The sequence below is a fragment of the Eptatretus burgeri genome, chromosome 8 (genome assembly GCF_056783735.1).
Source record: "Eptatretus burgeri isolate ZD-2024b chromosome 8, Ebu_testis_v1, whole genome shotgun sequence".
NCBI lineage: Eukaryota > Metazoa > Chordata > Myxini > Myxiniformes > Myxinidae > Eptatretus > Eptatretus burgeri.
Window position 1 is genome coordinate 96,049,871 of NC_140968.1, and position 17,666 is coordinate 96,067,536.

A 17,666-nucleotide genomic window follows, 5' to 3' on the forward strand; every position below is an offset into this window, starting at 1 on the left:
GTGATGAGTTGTGGGTTAACGGATATGGCCCGGACACGAAAGCACAGAGCTTCCAATGGAAGACACCCTCGTCACCAAGACTGAAAAAGGCACGTCAGTCGAGATTGCAAGTGAAGACCATGCTGATTGTGTTCTTCGACATGGAAGGAATGGTTCACGCAGAATTTCTTCCAAAAGGTGCTGCCGTTAATGTGGCTTTCTATGTGGAAGTTATGAAACGTTTCCGAGAGGTAGTCAGATGGAAAAGATCAGAAAAGTGGAAGAACGGGTGACTGCTCCATCACGACTCTCTTTCCAACAATTTTTGGTGGCAAAAAAAAAATTCCTGTCGTCCCGCATCCACTTTTTTTGACCTGACGGCACCGTACGACTTCTGGCTGTTCCCCAAATTGAAGCAAACGATGAAAGGAAAGCGATTTGACACGATTGAAGACATTGAATCCAACACGACAGACCTTTTGAAGGCGATTAACAAAGAGGACTTCCAGAAATGTGTTTGACATGGTGGGAATGGTGGAACAAGTGTGTATTTGTGGGAGGGGAGTACTTTGAAGGGGATTAATGATGTAAGTGTTTATGTTTAATAAAATTATTTTATCCGAACATTCACCAAAGTTTTTGTTCACACCTCGTGTATGCATTCCAGCCAAAGAAAGCTGCATAAAACAACCAAGAAAACCGGCAAAAGGTAAGGCCTTTGCTAAAGTATATGGAGACAGCATCCTTTACCTTGCCCAGGTTAAAATTCTTACCCTGATCGTACTGTAAGTGTTCTGAAGCCGATCCAGCAACGGTAGTGTATGGCTTTAGCACATTTTTATCCATTACTGCAGTTCCACGGAAGAGTGAGAAGCAGCCCGGAGAGCAAAGCACACAGCCCAGCACATGCTCAGCAGTTTTCTGCAGCCAGTGACCAATGGCATACTCAAACTTCTGATACCAAACGAGAGGACCTGAAGAGCAGTGCAACACATTGCATTAAGCATTTCTGCCCTCATCTCATATCCAGCTAAACCATGACTACATACATGTACATTCAATCACCCCATCTTAAGTGCATTCAAAAGTCCAAGATTTCCACTTAGTTCCACTCCTTTGTCCTCCTTTTCTCCTACTTTAGGAGCCACATTCCTGTATATAAGCAGTCCCTACTCTGTAGTCTTTCGAGGTGACAACTTTACCTTCAGACTGACTCTCAATACTTGTTTTTACTCTCACTATCCCTGTCTGTTCATCTCTATAGGTCTATATTTTCCCTGACCTGCTTCTGTTTGGCCCATAGACATTTATTCCACACAAAATCCCTCAACAACATGCTATGCTTCCACTCTCCATCATTCAGTTCTTTCTTGAATCAAGTCATTGCAGAAAAGAGGAAATTAATAAACATTAAAAAATAATCAAGAAACATCATTAATTAATCCTATGGACCATGTAAGACCCTTTAGAACCGTGAGACCCCGAAGACATATTAGAACTTGTTAGATGCTTATATCTGAAACTATACTGTTGGAACATACCCTTTAGACTTTGAGACACCTTCGACCTTTGCAACCATTTTAGATCTTTTAGATCTTTGAAGCTCCTTTAGGGCTAACATGATGGCCTCGAGATACGCACACTCACCTCTCTGCTGTCTCGCCTGTGTTTGAAACCCTGTTAAATGGGAATCCTGTTTGCCGGGATTTGTTGGTGGATGTTAAAGATCCCAGGGTCCTTCATGAAGAGTAGGCGAGCTATCATCAGCACCCTGGCCAAATTCCTGTCCTAACCAGCAGAGGGCATTGCATCAGCGGCACAGCCATGCTCTCAGCCAATGATGCTACCCGCAGCCTTGTGCTCCATGCAAACGAAGAAGAAGACCCTTTAGACCCCCTATATTCCTGAAGACACTTGCATCCTTTGGACTGTTTCGACCCCTTGACCCATAGACCTTTAGACCCTAACTACGATTGGAAAATACCCTTTAGATCTTCAAACACCTTTAGTCCCTTATAGACCATTATGGACTCTTTGGACCACTGAGACTCTTTAGAGCTTTACATCCTTTAGACATCTCAGACCCTTTAGACCCATTTGGACGCACACCACACAAACATTTATAGTATTCTTGCAATATACAGAGTATAGTTTTATCAGTAGGTAATGCGCAATCTCCACCCACTTGGAGGCTGGTTACTCTCTAAGGTGGAACAGAATTTGCACATTGGGTCATTGAATTGGTTCAATCAAAAACCTGGAAGCATATTGTTTATTTTGATTTTGCAAGTATCGTGCGATGCACGACATCTTTCTTGTTTATTTGTTTCTCTGTGTGTCTGTTTCTTTGTGAGCAGGATATCTCAAAAAGTTATGGACAGTTTCGGAAGAAACTTGTTGGACAGATTGCGTGTGTGACAAGGACAAACTGCTTTGGCTGTGGTGACTATCTGGATCTGGATACCAGGATTTTTTTTAATTTTGCAAGTGGTTCTTCACCATTGAGAGATGGGGCCAAAAACGAGTTAGCATGATATTTCAAAATAAAACGTTGTGGACAGATTTGGGCAAAACTTGGTGGACAGGTTGGGTGTGTGACAAGGACGAATTGATTAGATTTTGATGACGATCCAGATCTGGAGACGAGGATTTAAAAAGTAATTCTTCACCATTGAGAGGGCCAAATAGAATATATAGCAGGCTATCTCAAAAAGTTGTGGATGGGTTATGACAAAGCTTGGTGGATGAGTTGGGTAGGTGAGAAGAACAAGCCAATTAGATTGTGATTAAGGTCCGGATGCAGATCCGGCCTCTTGGTGGGATACAAAACAAACTGTTCAGCCTGGCAGAGGTATGCTCCTAACTGAGTGCCTTTCCAGTTTGTACTGCATTAATTTAACCATTTACAATCCCCCAAGGATCATCTATACTATAAAAGGAGTCGTGCGTGTGTCCTTGCGTGTGAGTTCCACCCATTGGTTGGACAGTCAATTTGATTCCACCGACAATTTCTATACGATGGCTACCAATTTAGGAACCCTTTAGAACCCCTTAGAGTTTCCCTTTAAAACCCTTTAGAATTACCTTTTCTCTCAAACAGAGGTTTTATTGCGGAGGTTATGCAGGTTTGCTATTATATCCGACTATTTTCTCAAATTGTGAGTTGAACAGGTGACTGTCAGACAGGTTTCTGTGAAGTGGGTGATAGCATGATAGGAGAGCAGAAAACATTACATATTCCACTGATGTGACGTGGGAATGGCCGTTTGCTTTTACTTTTATGAGTGGGAGGAGGGTGAGGGTAGAGATGGGACAACCTTGGAGGAGGAGTGGGGGGGGGGGAGGTGAGAACTTTCAGTGGGAGGGGAGAATGGGGGGTTTGAAGGTTTGATTGCAGGGAAGGGATCAATGCTTTAGGGTTGGGAGGGGAAGGGTGAGGACTTGGGGTTGGGGGAGTGGGGGAAGAGGGGGAAGGGGGAGGAGGAGAGAAAAGATGGGACAGAGTTGGGAGGGTAAGGCTGAAGCTTGATTGTTGAGGAGTTGTCAGAACTGCATGAGTGAGTTTACTCACAGTAAAAATGTAATTGTCTGCATGTGTATGTGTGTTGTTGGTTGTTAACTTCACATGCAGGTTTCAGAAGGTGGAACGGAGCCTTCCCAGACCTCAAAGTATCCACCTCCATTAGTGTGTGTGTGTGTTTATATAATATGTATATGTTACGTATATACATATAATACGGTGTGTGTGTGTGTGTGTGTGTGTGTGTGTGTCAGTCACTGTGGGGGTGACACAACCACCCTACAGGTAATGTGCTTGTTCAAATTAAAATGAGATTGGCGGTCATTCGAATGCGAAGGTAGAAAGAGGTAAAACGTTTCTTATAAATAATGGTTTATTTAAAACGAATAAGGGGAATAAGGAAGGATAGGACGCCATAAATATACGGAACAGATCTTGCGGTCAACAGACACAATGAAGGTAAAGGGGAAAACGTGAACTTGTATCCAAGAAAACTAAAACCTGCTAATGGTGCCAAAAATACCAGAAACAAACCATTATCAAAGGGGCAGGCGAGGACTTGAGCAGGCACAATCCGGTGTGGGGGCCAGTATGATGACATGGTCATGCAAGTCGGTATGGCATCGGACTGGTGAGGCACAGGAGAATGATGACGAGGAGATGGGGATGAGGAGATGGCAGGGAGATTACATCCGCTGTCTCTGGAACCGTCCGTTGAGATGATCCCCGAAACTTAAAATAAGTAGCATGATCTCCAACTAAACTCGCACATGTGTAGAAATGGAGGACCCGCCTTCCGGCACATGACGGGTCCTGCAATTGCCTTTCGAGCAGTCCTGCCTCTCGCTCGGGCTCAAACTCACTTCTCCGTCCTGGCCTACAGTCCTTGGCCAAACAGCCTGTGATGTCTCATGCTTTGAATGTGCCGTTGTGCCCACGAATCCTCCACCTGGCCTCGTCTGTACAGAAGATGTTACACAGTACTCCTTACCCTATTCTGCTCTCAGATTATAATCACCACCATCTTCATGCACATATTACATACCACTTATCTCTGACAGATCCTTGTTATAAGCATAATTCTATCCGACTCAAGCACATGGACCAAGCTAAATTTTTAACACATTCAATCTATGGAATGGTGTGGTCCCCTCTCACCCCCCCCTCCCCTCACTCTCTTTCCATGTAACACTACTTTACAACTGATTAGCCATATTGCGTAACTTGAAAATTCCTCCAATATAATATATGCTGTTTCTTTTTCAGGTAACAACTATGCAAAATTTTTTTTGTGATATATACACAAAAATGCAAGCAATTCATGAACCTCCACACCTATAAACAAGAATACTCACTAGTAGCAAAAAATAATCACGTAAATTCACAGGCGAGATAAATTGATTCCCATAGACATCACTAACAACAGCAACAATAACTATCAGCAGCAGCAGCAACAGTGACATCTCTCAGTTGTCATACCAATTCCGGTGGGGTGAATCCGTCCACAGGTCGCCCCAACGTGGGGGTTTCGCCGTAGGCAGTCCACAAGCATGGAAACAGCCGATGGCTGGAACTCGGTGTCTCCATCCAAAGCCAAAATGTATGTGTGCTTGAGGAGATAGGGCAAGAGAGACCTCACTGACAACCTCACATTGATGCATAATCAAGATAAATAAATGAATTGCTTCTCTGTTATGGTTGCCCTTCGTATAAACAAAAATGTCTGTTCTCATATTACACTCGAACACCAGGGTGTGTAAATTAGTTTACAGTGTATAAGCTGCTGCGAGGACAGCAACCACATTGTGAGATAGCAAACGATGTAACCTGATGTCAAGGAACATCTGAAAAGATTAGACCACTTGGCCACCCACAGTTGGGTGTAATTTGTTGAAAGAGTGACTGTTGATTTTGAGGGGGCTACTTTTAATCTGTTTACAGTGAGCCAGGTTTGTAGGATGCCAAGCAAGGATGCCAAGGTGGGTACCCGGTTACATCGCCAAGCGAACGGGTCCTGTTTCATATACTGTGGAAGTGTCAACTGGAGGCATGTAGCAGATGTGGAAGCAACATGCCGATACCAGATCAGACGCTGACCAGATCAGACACCGACCTTCGACGTTGTCATCGAAAGTCATCAGTGATGTTGATTTTTCAGCAGAAGCGGAGGAAGCTACTGAACATCAGGGGAGTGACACACAGGTACCTGAGGAGAGCAACGTTTCAGTGGATGACATTGATCCGGAGCCCATCAGGAGGCGTTACCGACAAAGAGATCGAAAACCAAAACAACCAGATTGCTGTGGCTGTAAAAATAATTAAAGGCCAAGCATGCAATGTACAAAAACTGAAGTATTCATTGCTCTCATTGACATATTGTGTACGACATGAGTAGGGGCATTTCTGCCTGCCATGGGCATTTCTGGAGAATTTAGGATTACAATTGTTCTTTGGGGAGGGTTTAAAAGGGTGTTAATTGTTTGAGGAGGAGGATGTGTGATGTATTGCTATGTTGCATCTGCGCATGCGTGGACAGGCCTGGTGTGTGATGGTCGGATTAAAATCTTGTTGGACAATGGCGGCGTTCTGGTAACCCATGTTTCTCTTTGCCTCTTGACACACGTTTCGGTTCTGGGAGAACGGAACAAACTACATCTTGAATCCTCCCTTTGGAAGGAGGAACAAAATCAGGCCAGAGATTGCTCCACACACTGTTGAGGTGTGCACACCTAACTTCATTTCAAGACTCGTCGATGTTCTTGATTGCATTAAATATGTTGCTGTGTCCCTTCCAGAACTCTTTCATGTTTCAACATGTCCAATTTCATTTGAAGGGAAATGGTTCATTTAATTTTCTTGGCCTGCGACATTTCAAACTTTCAGGCACAAATGGAATGGCAATCAAAATGAATATCAACTCGTTGAGCAAACTAAGCACACGGACTGGATGTGCTCAGAACAAGTTTGGCAGGAAGAACACGAAATGGTATCACATGTGTTGTCATGCGGCGTCTGTTTGTGAACATTTATATCCCTTTCATTACTTTCTTTCTCACATTCCTCCTTTTTGTTAAGTCTCCCAAAATATTTATTTGCTAAAATAAAAAAAAACGATCCAAAGGCACCTTTTTCAGGATTTTTGCAGTGCTGCGATGTACTGTATGTGCTCTGTGTGCCAACACGTCAGGTTTAAATGGAATACCTGGAGGGGAGCGGAGCTGCTGCAGGGGAATGTAAATTTAGGCGAACTGCAGTGTTGCGTCGTGATTTGTATTTTGTGAAATGCGGATTTACTCACGTGACGTAAATTTAATATAAAACCGAGCGATTTATTTTTAACCTTTAAAAGTGAAACACAATTCAAGCTTCTCCAAGCCGTTAAGGAAGCGTCATGGACTGGAGCATATCCGGACCGGTTGTGGTGAAACCAGTGAGTGGATTAGGGAGGTTGAATTACAATGCATAATAAGGAGCATAAAACTGAAACAACCATGTTGAGAAACAGCATATGGTGACGTATCACTGTATCTGAGTTTCAGCATAGGTCAATGCTTGTGACAAACGTGGATGATTAAAGTGACTTTGCATTTTTATGGTGCACAGGAACCTTTTTCCATACGAATGTGTGTGAGCATGTGTGTGTCTGTGTGTCTCCTCCATAACTCGAAAACCATGAAATCTAGCAACCCGAAACTTTGCATGCACAGTAAGGGAACTCCAAGGAAGTGCCTGAGTGAAAATTGGAAATAAAAATAACTCTTTTGAAGATAATTAACGGCCTTATTTAATGATATCCTTCATCAGGCGATCTTCAGCCACCTAGCTCTCTGGGGTCTTAAGGTGTTTCCTGGGTAACCTCGCTGGGGTCTGAAGCAGCCATGTTTTTTGGCCTGCTCAACCATGCCTTGACTTGACTTGGAACAGGCCGCAATGATTTCTTAATGATAAAGTTTTTTTTTTCCACTTTCCTCACTCATATTATCGAATGCCGTTCGTCACAGCTACAAATCGCTAGGTACATTGCAATGCTTATAAACGGTCGGAGACGTCAGCATTTGTGGCGGTTGTATCTTCTCTCCCTCTGTATCCAGACGGTGGTTATGTCTGGATGGTGGTCATCTACAGACCCATCCGGGCGGTGTTTGGCTCCAGACCCATGCTCTTCGAGTACTACAACTTTCATCATTTATGTTTTTCTCGATTCCTGCCAGTTTGCCCGTGGCATCCCCTCGAAGGTCAAAAAATAAAAAAGGCGAACCGTGAACATTGCTCGTGAACCATCGCCGTCTCCAGACTTGTCATTATTTGAAATTGTATGATGGAATCACACACCAAAGGACATAGCTTACGGGAAGGTATCTTTATTACGAAAACTCTGCTCGTATGCCGAATTCTTGCAACTGAGCGATACCCTCACTCTTCCCCACACCTCTCTCTCTCCCCACCCCTCTGTTTTTCCACCCATCTCAGTATTCCTGTCAATGAAGTGACAGGTGGTATTTGCTCGTATGAGAATACAACCCGTTTCCCTGACGGGAATAGAAGGGGGAGGGGGAGGGGGAGAAAGAGGGGGGGGGAGAAAGAGGAGGGGGAGAAAGAGGAGGGGGGAGAAAGAGGGAGGGAGGAAGAGAGGAAAGAGGGTTAGGAGGTGAGGGGGAGAGAGATGGGAGGGGAGAGAGATGGGAGGGGAGAGAGATGGGAGGGGAGCGAGGAAGGAGGGAGGAGCGAGGAAGGGTGGGGAGCTCGGAGAGGGTGAGGAAGGGGGAAGCAAGGAATGGGGGGAAGCTAGGAATGGGGGTGGGGAGAGCGATATCTCACCAAATTTCACGATACAATACGGGAGGGGTGGTGGGAGTGAGGAGGATGGGGGAGAGAGGAGAGGGGTGAGGGGAAGTGGGAAGGCGGAAGGGGTTTGGGAGGAGGTAAATGTGAGGGGAGGAGTTCTCGACTTGCGTTTGGTAGTGGGATAGTATAGGATTGAATGAAATAGGGTACGTAATTACAGCATGTGGTGACCGCCGGGAGATAGGGGAGGGGGTAATTGTGATTGGAAGTGAGGGCAAGGGAAGGTGGTGTGAGGGGAGGGGAAGGGAAGGCAGTGCAAAGGAAAGGGAAGGCAGGGTGAGGGGAAGGGAATGGAAAGCAGCATGAGGGGAAGTGAAGCCGGCTATAGCGGCAGGTAAGGGAAGGTAGTGTGAGGGAAGGGGAAGAGAAGGGTGATAAAATGTGCCCAAACTGCAACATTTTCTTTTTAACTGACGGGTTCTGTATAAAACCCGGGTGGGAGCATTTAAAATCCATGATATCTACCTAGCAAAGGTCTGCCTGAATGCATGCATGCTCACACATGCAGCGACCTTTGCACCCCTCCATCCGGCTCACTCCAACTCTGATTCGTACATGCCACACTATGAGGAAGCAGTTTCAAATTCAAAATGAAACCATCAGTCCTTAACAGTCCCTTTAACAGAGGGAGAGACAGGGAGGGGAGAGAAAAGGGGGGAGAGAGAGGAGGGGTCGGTGAGAGGGAGAGGGGTGGCAAAGATATAAATAAAGACCAATTACTGCACCGTAGTCCCAAGAAGGAAGCCAGACGTAACAATACACATGTGTGCACGCATACACACACACACACACACACACACACACACACACACACACACACACACACACACACACACACACACACACGCATACTACACGCACACAAACACACACACACACACACACACACACACACACACACACACACACACACACACACACACACACACACACACACACACACTACTGGTTAGTACTTAAAAGAGCTATTTTATTTGAAGTTATAACCTTAACTTATAAGCAATTGACTGATTTCCCAAGTGCCCGGATCATGAGCTGGGCACCGTTTTTCATCGAGGTTTTGATCCTTTCAGCCCAGAACCTCTCCAAACAGCGGGTCCACAACCCCGGTCGCCGGTCAACATCAGTAAATTACTCAACATCAATGGACTGACAACCTCAAAGTTGTGTCCAGACAGTCAGTCAACACAGCAATGTAATATCCTTTTTCAAACTTATTTAATTATTACATTTATTAAAAGTATTACTACATATGATTAACTTTAATCATACACCACTTTATATGATAATAAATTAAGCGATTAAACACTTTACCTTGTAGACATGTCCATTATACATTATGAAATAATTTACCTCACTAAAATAATTAATTCATTATTGTTATATCAAATGCAATGCAATTGGAACTTGTTTCCATGAAAACCAACCAAACTTAAATAAAAGGTGACGATGGAGTCCAAAGATTCTCACAAGATCTGATCAAACAATCTGCCAAATATCCTCTGTTTAACATTATGGAAAAATCCTTCTCAGCACGTTCCACAAAATCATCCATTACTGAACAAATTCTTTCAAATCCAAGTAGCTGAAATGAAAAGGCATTGTAACCCATTTTAATTGGTACATTACTACCTGGAAAGGTGTACAAGACTTCAGGGAAACTGTAATCATCAACTTTATGATATACACTCATACTCAAAGCCATTCTGTCCAACTCTAACCAATACATCCAGATATGCAGCAACTGTACAATCATTACCACTCCTGTTTGTATTTCAGCTATCTGGATAAATCTTGTGAAGCTGCCTATTAAAAAAATTATAGTTATCCACACAAATATCATCGATATAACGACATGTATGAGTTAATTTTTTAGCTAATCCTAATTTTGTCTCCTTCTTAAGTTTCTGCATAAATGAAAATTCACAGAAAATAAGAAAAATATCCACAAGAAGGGGGCTGTAATTCCCACCCATGGGAATACCCTTAACCTGTTGAAACATTATCCCACAAAAAGACACAAAAATATTAAATTGAATAAAATTAACATCATCCTTAAACTTCTGCTCATCAAAACAATGAAAACTTGAGTATATTTTTAGAAAAGAATGTTCCAACAAACCTGATACATAAAAACTTATTATAAAGAGTTAAAGAAAAACCTTGTCAATTACTTTGAAGAGTGAATCCCTCATTAGTACTAAATCCACATTTGTATGTAAAGTTGAAAAATCAAAAACTTCAACTGACTTGATATTGAGGCATCTAATTCTATCTAAGAACTCTAAAGAAGAATTAATGCTCCAGAAAGTGTTAATACCTGAATTCTTCTCAATTGCTAAACACTATTTCCTGAACTGTTCCCTAAAAACTTGTAAGCCTGAGTTTATGATGACCGATAACTGTTTGGTGGAACACTGCCTGGCACCCGCAATAAACCTATACTTGAATGGGTTCTAATGAAGCTTAGGGATCCAGAAAGTCGAGGAATACAAAGATTTACCTCTTTACATACAATACTGAAATTATTAACTAAAACTTCCTGATGCTCAGAAATAATATCTTGGAATGACTTCTGACAAGGAGCATAATGTACTATTTCCTAAACTAGTGAAAGTAACTGTATCAATGCCAAACTCTCTTAAAAAAACCTCTACATAAAACTTTTTACAAATCACAATAAAATTATTAGCAGCCTTATCCGCTGGAACTCTAATGTAGCTATCATGGAGATCCCAAATGTCTTTACGAACACTCGGCTTGTTCAACACTGGTTTCGACCGACCCAGTGAAAGCAAGCCCCGACTACTAAAAAACTCAATCATATTATCCAGGACTTCTACAACTCTGTTAAACCATGCATTGAAACTGTTTACAGATAACTTAAACTTGGTGCACATTTTGTTAACAAAATTAGAGACAGAATCCACAATTGAAGACCGAATGCAGCTTCAAGGTTGAGTTACTGGTTCCCTATATTTAGCTCCCATTTCATCAGATTCCTAATTTCACGATTACTAATTATATTCAAATCCCCAGAAACTACATATCCACAAGGACCAAATAAAAAATTGGAAGACGAACATGCACAGTCAGTTTCCAAAATGTCCTTTACTACATCCATTAGACGCCTCGCAACAAAGTCAATTTGAATGGACATTCTCTACTGATGCATCATCACCTCCCAATGGTCAAGGTGGGAGGAGCCTGTTCAGTGTTCAGCTCTCAAATTGTAGGTTGCAGAGTCTGAGGCGGAGCCGCTAAGGCTGTTGTCGAATCTTCTTCATAACCATCCATGATCATGAGACGAGTTCATTTTCCTCTTCTTCTTTGCACAAATAAGCAAAGCGAGTGGACAAACTCTTTTTACCGACATAACATAGGGTCCATGGAATAGATAAATGGCGCTTCTCGTATTTGGAGATTTGTTAAACTTCGTCCTCCACTCAATATCTTGAATGCATCCACATTATAATGTTCAGCACAGTTTGCATTCTCAATCAAATGCTGTCCAATAGCAGATGCACACGATGTTCGGATTGATGCTGGGACTTTCCTACAAGCATGTACTGGCTGTATTCGTGCACCAATTGTGTTTTTCGTGATGGACAAAGGGACGTGCTGTTTGATTCGGTCAGTCAGAGTCTGGGTAGTTCTGCCTACATACCGAGCATCACATCGGCACTTGAACTCATCAATAATATTGCTAAGTTTTGAGGCAGGCAGAACATCCTTCTTAACCGTAGGAATCAGACGTCGAGAGGTGAAAATCACTCTGCGACGAACAGCCAGATACGTGTTTGAGACACATCTTTTGATTTGTTCCTCATATCTTTGCAACATTTTCCCTTTCCAAGGAATCTTGATGTAGACCAGGCACTTTTCAGGACCCATCTTCCTTTCATGTATAGCAGTGAGGAATTTGTGCATAAACCTCCTGATGATATCCTCAGGATATCCCTTCTCACTGAGGATGCCGGCAATCTTGTCCATCTCTGTATGAAGCTTGTTATTGAAACATATCCTCTTAGCTCGACTCACTAATACATTGATCAAACCAATCTTGTGTCTCGTTGAACGAAAAGAGTCCCATTGAGTATACTGGCCAGTGAAAGTGGGCTTTCTAGAGATGGACGTAGTAAATGATGATGCAGATCTCTCTACGAGAACGTCCAGAAAGGGTAAGCAATTAGAACATTCCAATTCCATTGTGAATATTCTGCTTGTGAATCTTCAGTCGACCATACATTCTCGGACGAAAAGAGCCTACGGGCTTGTAACTGGGAATATTACAAGAGGATCAAGCCAGTAGGCTTTCTTTGTCCGAGAATGTATGGTCTACCGAAGATTCACAAGCAGAATGTTCCACTGAGACCAATTGGTCTATGGTCGGCTCTGCCCAGCATCAGGTGGCAAAATGGCTGGGAGAGTTACTGCAGCCAGCGCTCGAGTCGGTTTCCAGGAATTAGAATGTTCTAATTGCTTACCCTTTCTGGACGTCCTCTTAGAGAGATCTGCATCTTCATTTACTACGTCCATCTATAGAAAGCCTACTTTCACTGGCCAGTATACTCGATGGGACACTTTTAGTTCAACGAGACACAAGATTGGTTTGATCAATGTATTAGTCAGTCGAGCAAAGAGGATATGTTTCAATTCCAAGCTTCATACAGAGATGGACAAGATTGCCGGCATCCTAAGTGAGAATGGATATCCTGAGGATATCATCAGGAGGTTTATGCACAAATTTCTCACTGCTATACATGAACGGAAGATGGGTCCTGAAAAGTGCCCGGTCTACAATTAAAGATTCTTTGGAAAGGGAAAATGTCGCAAAGATATGAGGAACAAATCAAAAGATGTGTCTCAAACACGTATCTGGCTGTTCATCTAAGAGTGGTTTTCACCTCTCGACATCTGATTCCTGCAGTTAAGAAGGATGTTCTGCCTGCCTCAAAACTTAGCAATATTATTTACGAGTTCAAGTGCCAATGTGATGCTCGGTATGTAGGCAGAACTACCAAGACTCTGACTGACAGAATCAAACAGCACGTCCCTTTGTCCATCAGGAAAAACACAATTGGTACACGAATACAGCCGGTACGGGCTTGTAGGAAGGTCCCAGCATCAATCCCAACATCGTGTGCATCTGCTATTGGACAGCATTTGATTGAAAATGCAAACTGTGCTGAACATTATAATGTGGATGCATTCAAGATATTGAGTAGAGGACGAAGTATAACGCATCTCCGAATACGAGAAGCGACATTTATCTATTCCATGGACCCCATGTTATGTCGCCAAAAAGAGTTTGTCCACTTGCTTTGCTTATTTGTGCAAAGAAGAGGAGGAGAACGAACTCGTCTCATGATCAAGGATGGTTATGTAGAAGATTCTTCAACAGTCTTCGTGGCTCTGCCTCAGACTCTGCAACCTCCAATTGGAGAGCTGAACACGGAACAGGCTCCTCCCACCTAGACCATTGGGAGGTGATGATGCATCAGTGGAGAACATCCAATCAGTCCTACATCTATACCAAGAGTTTAAAGAAATTTACCATAATTGAATAAGGATTGTCCTATGGTCTTAGTGAAAGTGAAATATACCTTCAATGGGCTTCGCTCCCTGACTTTATCTGGTAATAAACACTCCACACGAATATCCCTAAAAATAGAATGAAGCCGAAGCCTATCTACCTGCTTGCTGGAAAAATCACAAATTAAGAACTCGCGGATCCAATAAACTTTGGGAGTAGATTTCTTCACCAGTCCCCTGCTTCAAAAAGCTTCGATCAAGAACAAGCACGTGTCATATGAACCTCCTAAACTCCGGAGAACATTCGCCAAGACTTGTTTGGAGCATGACCTCAGAAGAACATGAAAATCATGAAAAACGTTTCCTTCATAAACACCTCGAAGTTTATCAATTATCTCTGAAATTTCCATTTTTGGAGCCGTACAACACCAACTACAACACCCATGACCTCTGGTTCTCCTTCTGATTGAATTAGCAAGATAGTCATTACCGAAAACATTACCTTGAGAAACTAACCCAATAACTTGTACCCTGTCATTAAGGCTCAAAGGATAGATCGCACATCGTGACCTGATACAAAAATCCTCCTTGCGTCCTTGCTCAACATCACATTCCTCTTCACTATCAAAATCATGAACATTAACTGAGTCTATAATTTGAATGGAACAACCACTAAAAGCATGCCCAACTTCATTGGAATGATTATATAAATATGTCAATACCAGATGAAACAGCAGACCTATGTCCATTCAAACGCTGATGTAAACATTGAGATTTTTTACCAACATATTGCAATCCACAATCTCCACAAGTGAGAATATAAATAATGCACTTTCATTTTCCATCCCAACAAACATTCACAATCAACATCAAAAGTCTTACCTGTCACATGACAAACAAAAGTTTCACAAGGTCTAAAAACTTTACAACACAAACAGAGAGGAATTACACTTTTCAAAAATAGCTTTACAAGTAAATACTGACTCATTCTGATGCTGCATGCTTTTTTGTTTTTCATAAGCCTGACATTATTGTCACTTTGTTTTTTGACCAGACAGACCAGACAGAAAAGAGAGAGAGAGGGGTGGGATCGGGGTGAGAGAGGCAGAGAGGTGTTATAAAATTAGGGAGAGGGGAGAGAGGGGAGGGGGAGATAATAGGGGAAGGAGTAGAGGGGAAGGAGGACGGAGGGGTGGGGAGAGTGCGGAGGGGATAGGGGGAGAGGGGCGGGGGATTCCAGCAGATGTGACGCCCAGTTTAACATCCATCCGAAGATGGCACACACATTGATAAATCACTCTGCCTGTGAAACACTGGAACGACAGTTTATAACTGCGTCAGGATTTGAACCCAGGCGAAACAGCTCAGAGTGAGCACGCGCACCTCTCGGCTATCCTGCGGTGACGTGGCGATTCATTGCTTTGTCAAAACTGAAAACATGTTTTACTCATTGTAATCATCTAATTTATTTTGCCTTCCTAACTCCGATATTGAAACGTGGGATCACCATCGAAGCTTGAAGAAAGCGCACCAAGTGGCTAAAACAAACATTCGAATGGAATGGTTAAATAAACTTTAAACCAGAGTTGGAGTCAAAGCCACCCAATGCTCACCTGTTTATACATTTATCGTTTTTAAAAGACTCGTCTAATAATTAATATTTTTTATAAAGCATTGCAGTGAAGTCTGATTCAAATAATTTTAAAGCAATATATGCATTTGTATATTGTAATCAGTAACAAGAGCGCAAGTGAGCACAATATACACCCGAACAAGAAGGTTTCTACAGAATTGTGCTACTTCGTGGAAAACAGCATCCTGGTTGCCATGGCAACCACTTTAGATGACCAACGTATGTCACGACACACCGTCTCCACAGTCTGTATCTATGTACCAAATATGAAACGTGAAAGTTGAAAACTTTGGGAGTTAGAGTGCGGACAGGAACGGATGCAAAACAGCATCCTGGTTGCCATGGCAACCACTTTAGATGACGAACGTATATCACGACACACCATCTCCACAGTCTCTACCTATGTACCAAATATGAAACGTGAAAGTTGAAAACTTTGGGAGTTAGAGTGCGGACAGGAACGGACGGTCGGACGGATGGACAGACAGACGGACGGACGGACAACACATAATATGCCCCGATATATATATATACATATATATACATATACATATATATATACATATACATATATATACATATATATATATATACATATACATATATATATACATATATATATATATATATATATATATACATATATATACATATATATATACATACATACATATATATACATATATATATATATATATATATATATATATATATATATATATATATATATATATATATATATATATATATATATATATATATATATATATATATATATATATATATATATATATATATATATATATATATATATATATATATATATATATATATATATATATATATATATATATATATATATATATATATATATATATATATATATATATATATATATATATATATATATATATATATATATATATATATATATATATACATATATATATATATATATATATATATATATATATATATATATATATATATATATATATATATATATATATATATATATATATATATATATATATATATATATATATATATATATATATATATATATATATATATATATATATATATATATATATATATATATATATATATATATATATATATATATATATATATATATATATATATATATATATATATATATATATATATATATATATATATATATATATATATATATATATATATATATATATATATATATATATATATATATATATATATATATATATATATATATATATATATATATATATATATATATATATATATATATATATATATATATATATATATATATATATATATATATATATATATATATATATATATATATATATATATATATATATATATATATATATATATATATATATATATATATATATATATATATATATATATATATATATATATATATATATATATATATATATATATATATATATATATATATATATATATATATATATATATATATATATATATATATATATATATATATATATATATATATATATATATATATATATATATATATATATATATATATATATATATATATATATATATATATATATATATATATATATATATATATATATATATATATATATATATATATATATATCTTCTTCTTCTTTCGGCTGCTCCCGTTAGGGGTCGCCACAGCGGATCATCCGTATGATCCGCATAGTGATTTGGCACATGTTTTACGCCGGATGCCCTTCCTGACGCAACCCTGGTCGCCTCTTACCATACAGGGATATGGTACACCTATTTTAACCAGGGTATACACTGGCCCAGTACACTGGCACTCATTTCGCCGACCTCGGAAGGATGACAGGCTGAGTCAACCCCCTGGTGTATTAATTCAGTGGCCCAACAGGGCTTGAACTCAGGACCTTTTGGATCCCAAGCCGCTGCCCTAACCACTGCGCCACCAGGAATATATATATATATATATATATATATATATATATATATATATATATATATATATATATATATATATATATATACATACATACATACATACATATATATATATATATATATATATATATATATATATATATATACATACATACATACATACATATATATATATATATATATATATATATACATACATAC

The 17,666-nt window shown here is 39.9% G+C and overlaps 1 protein-coding gene across 1 annotated transcript in view; it reads right to left on the reverse strand.

Annotated features, from left to right (window-relative positions):
* The window catches only part of LOC147022328 (chitin synthase chs-2-like), a gene marked incomplete at its 5' end in the record, with an annotated part of 284,439 nt that overhangs the window by 59,544 nt on the left and 207,229 nt on the right, over positions 1 to 17,666 (reverse strand). Inside the window, 2 exons of the mRNA XM_085890495.1 lie at positions 753 to 953; positions 4,979 to 5,108. Coding sequence (XP_085746621.1) covers positions 753 to 953; positions 4,979 to 5,108 — 331 coding nt within the window. The remainder of the gene's footprint in view (positions 1 to 752; positions 954 to 4,978; positions 5,109 to 17,666) is intronic.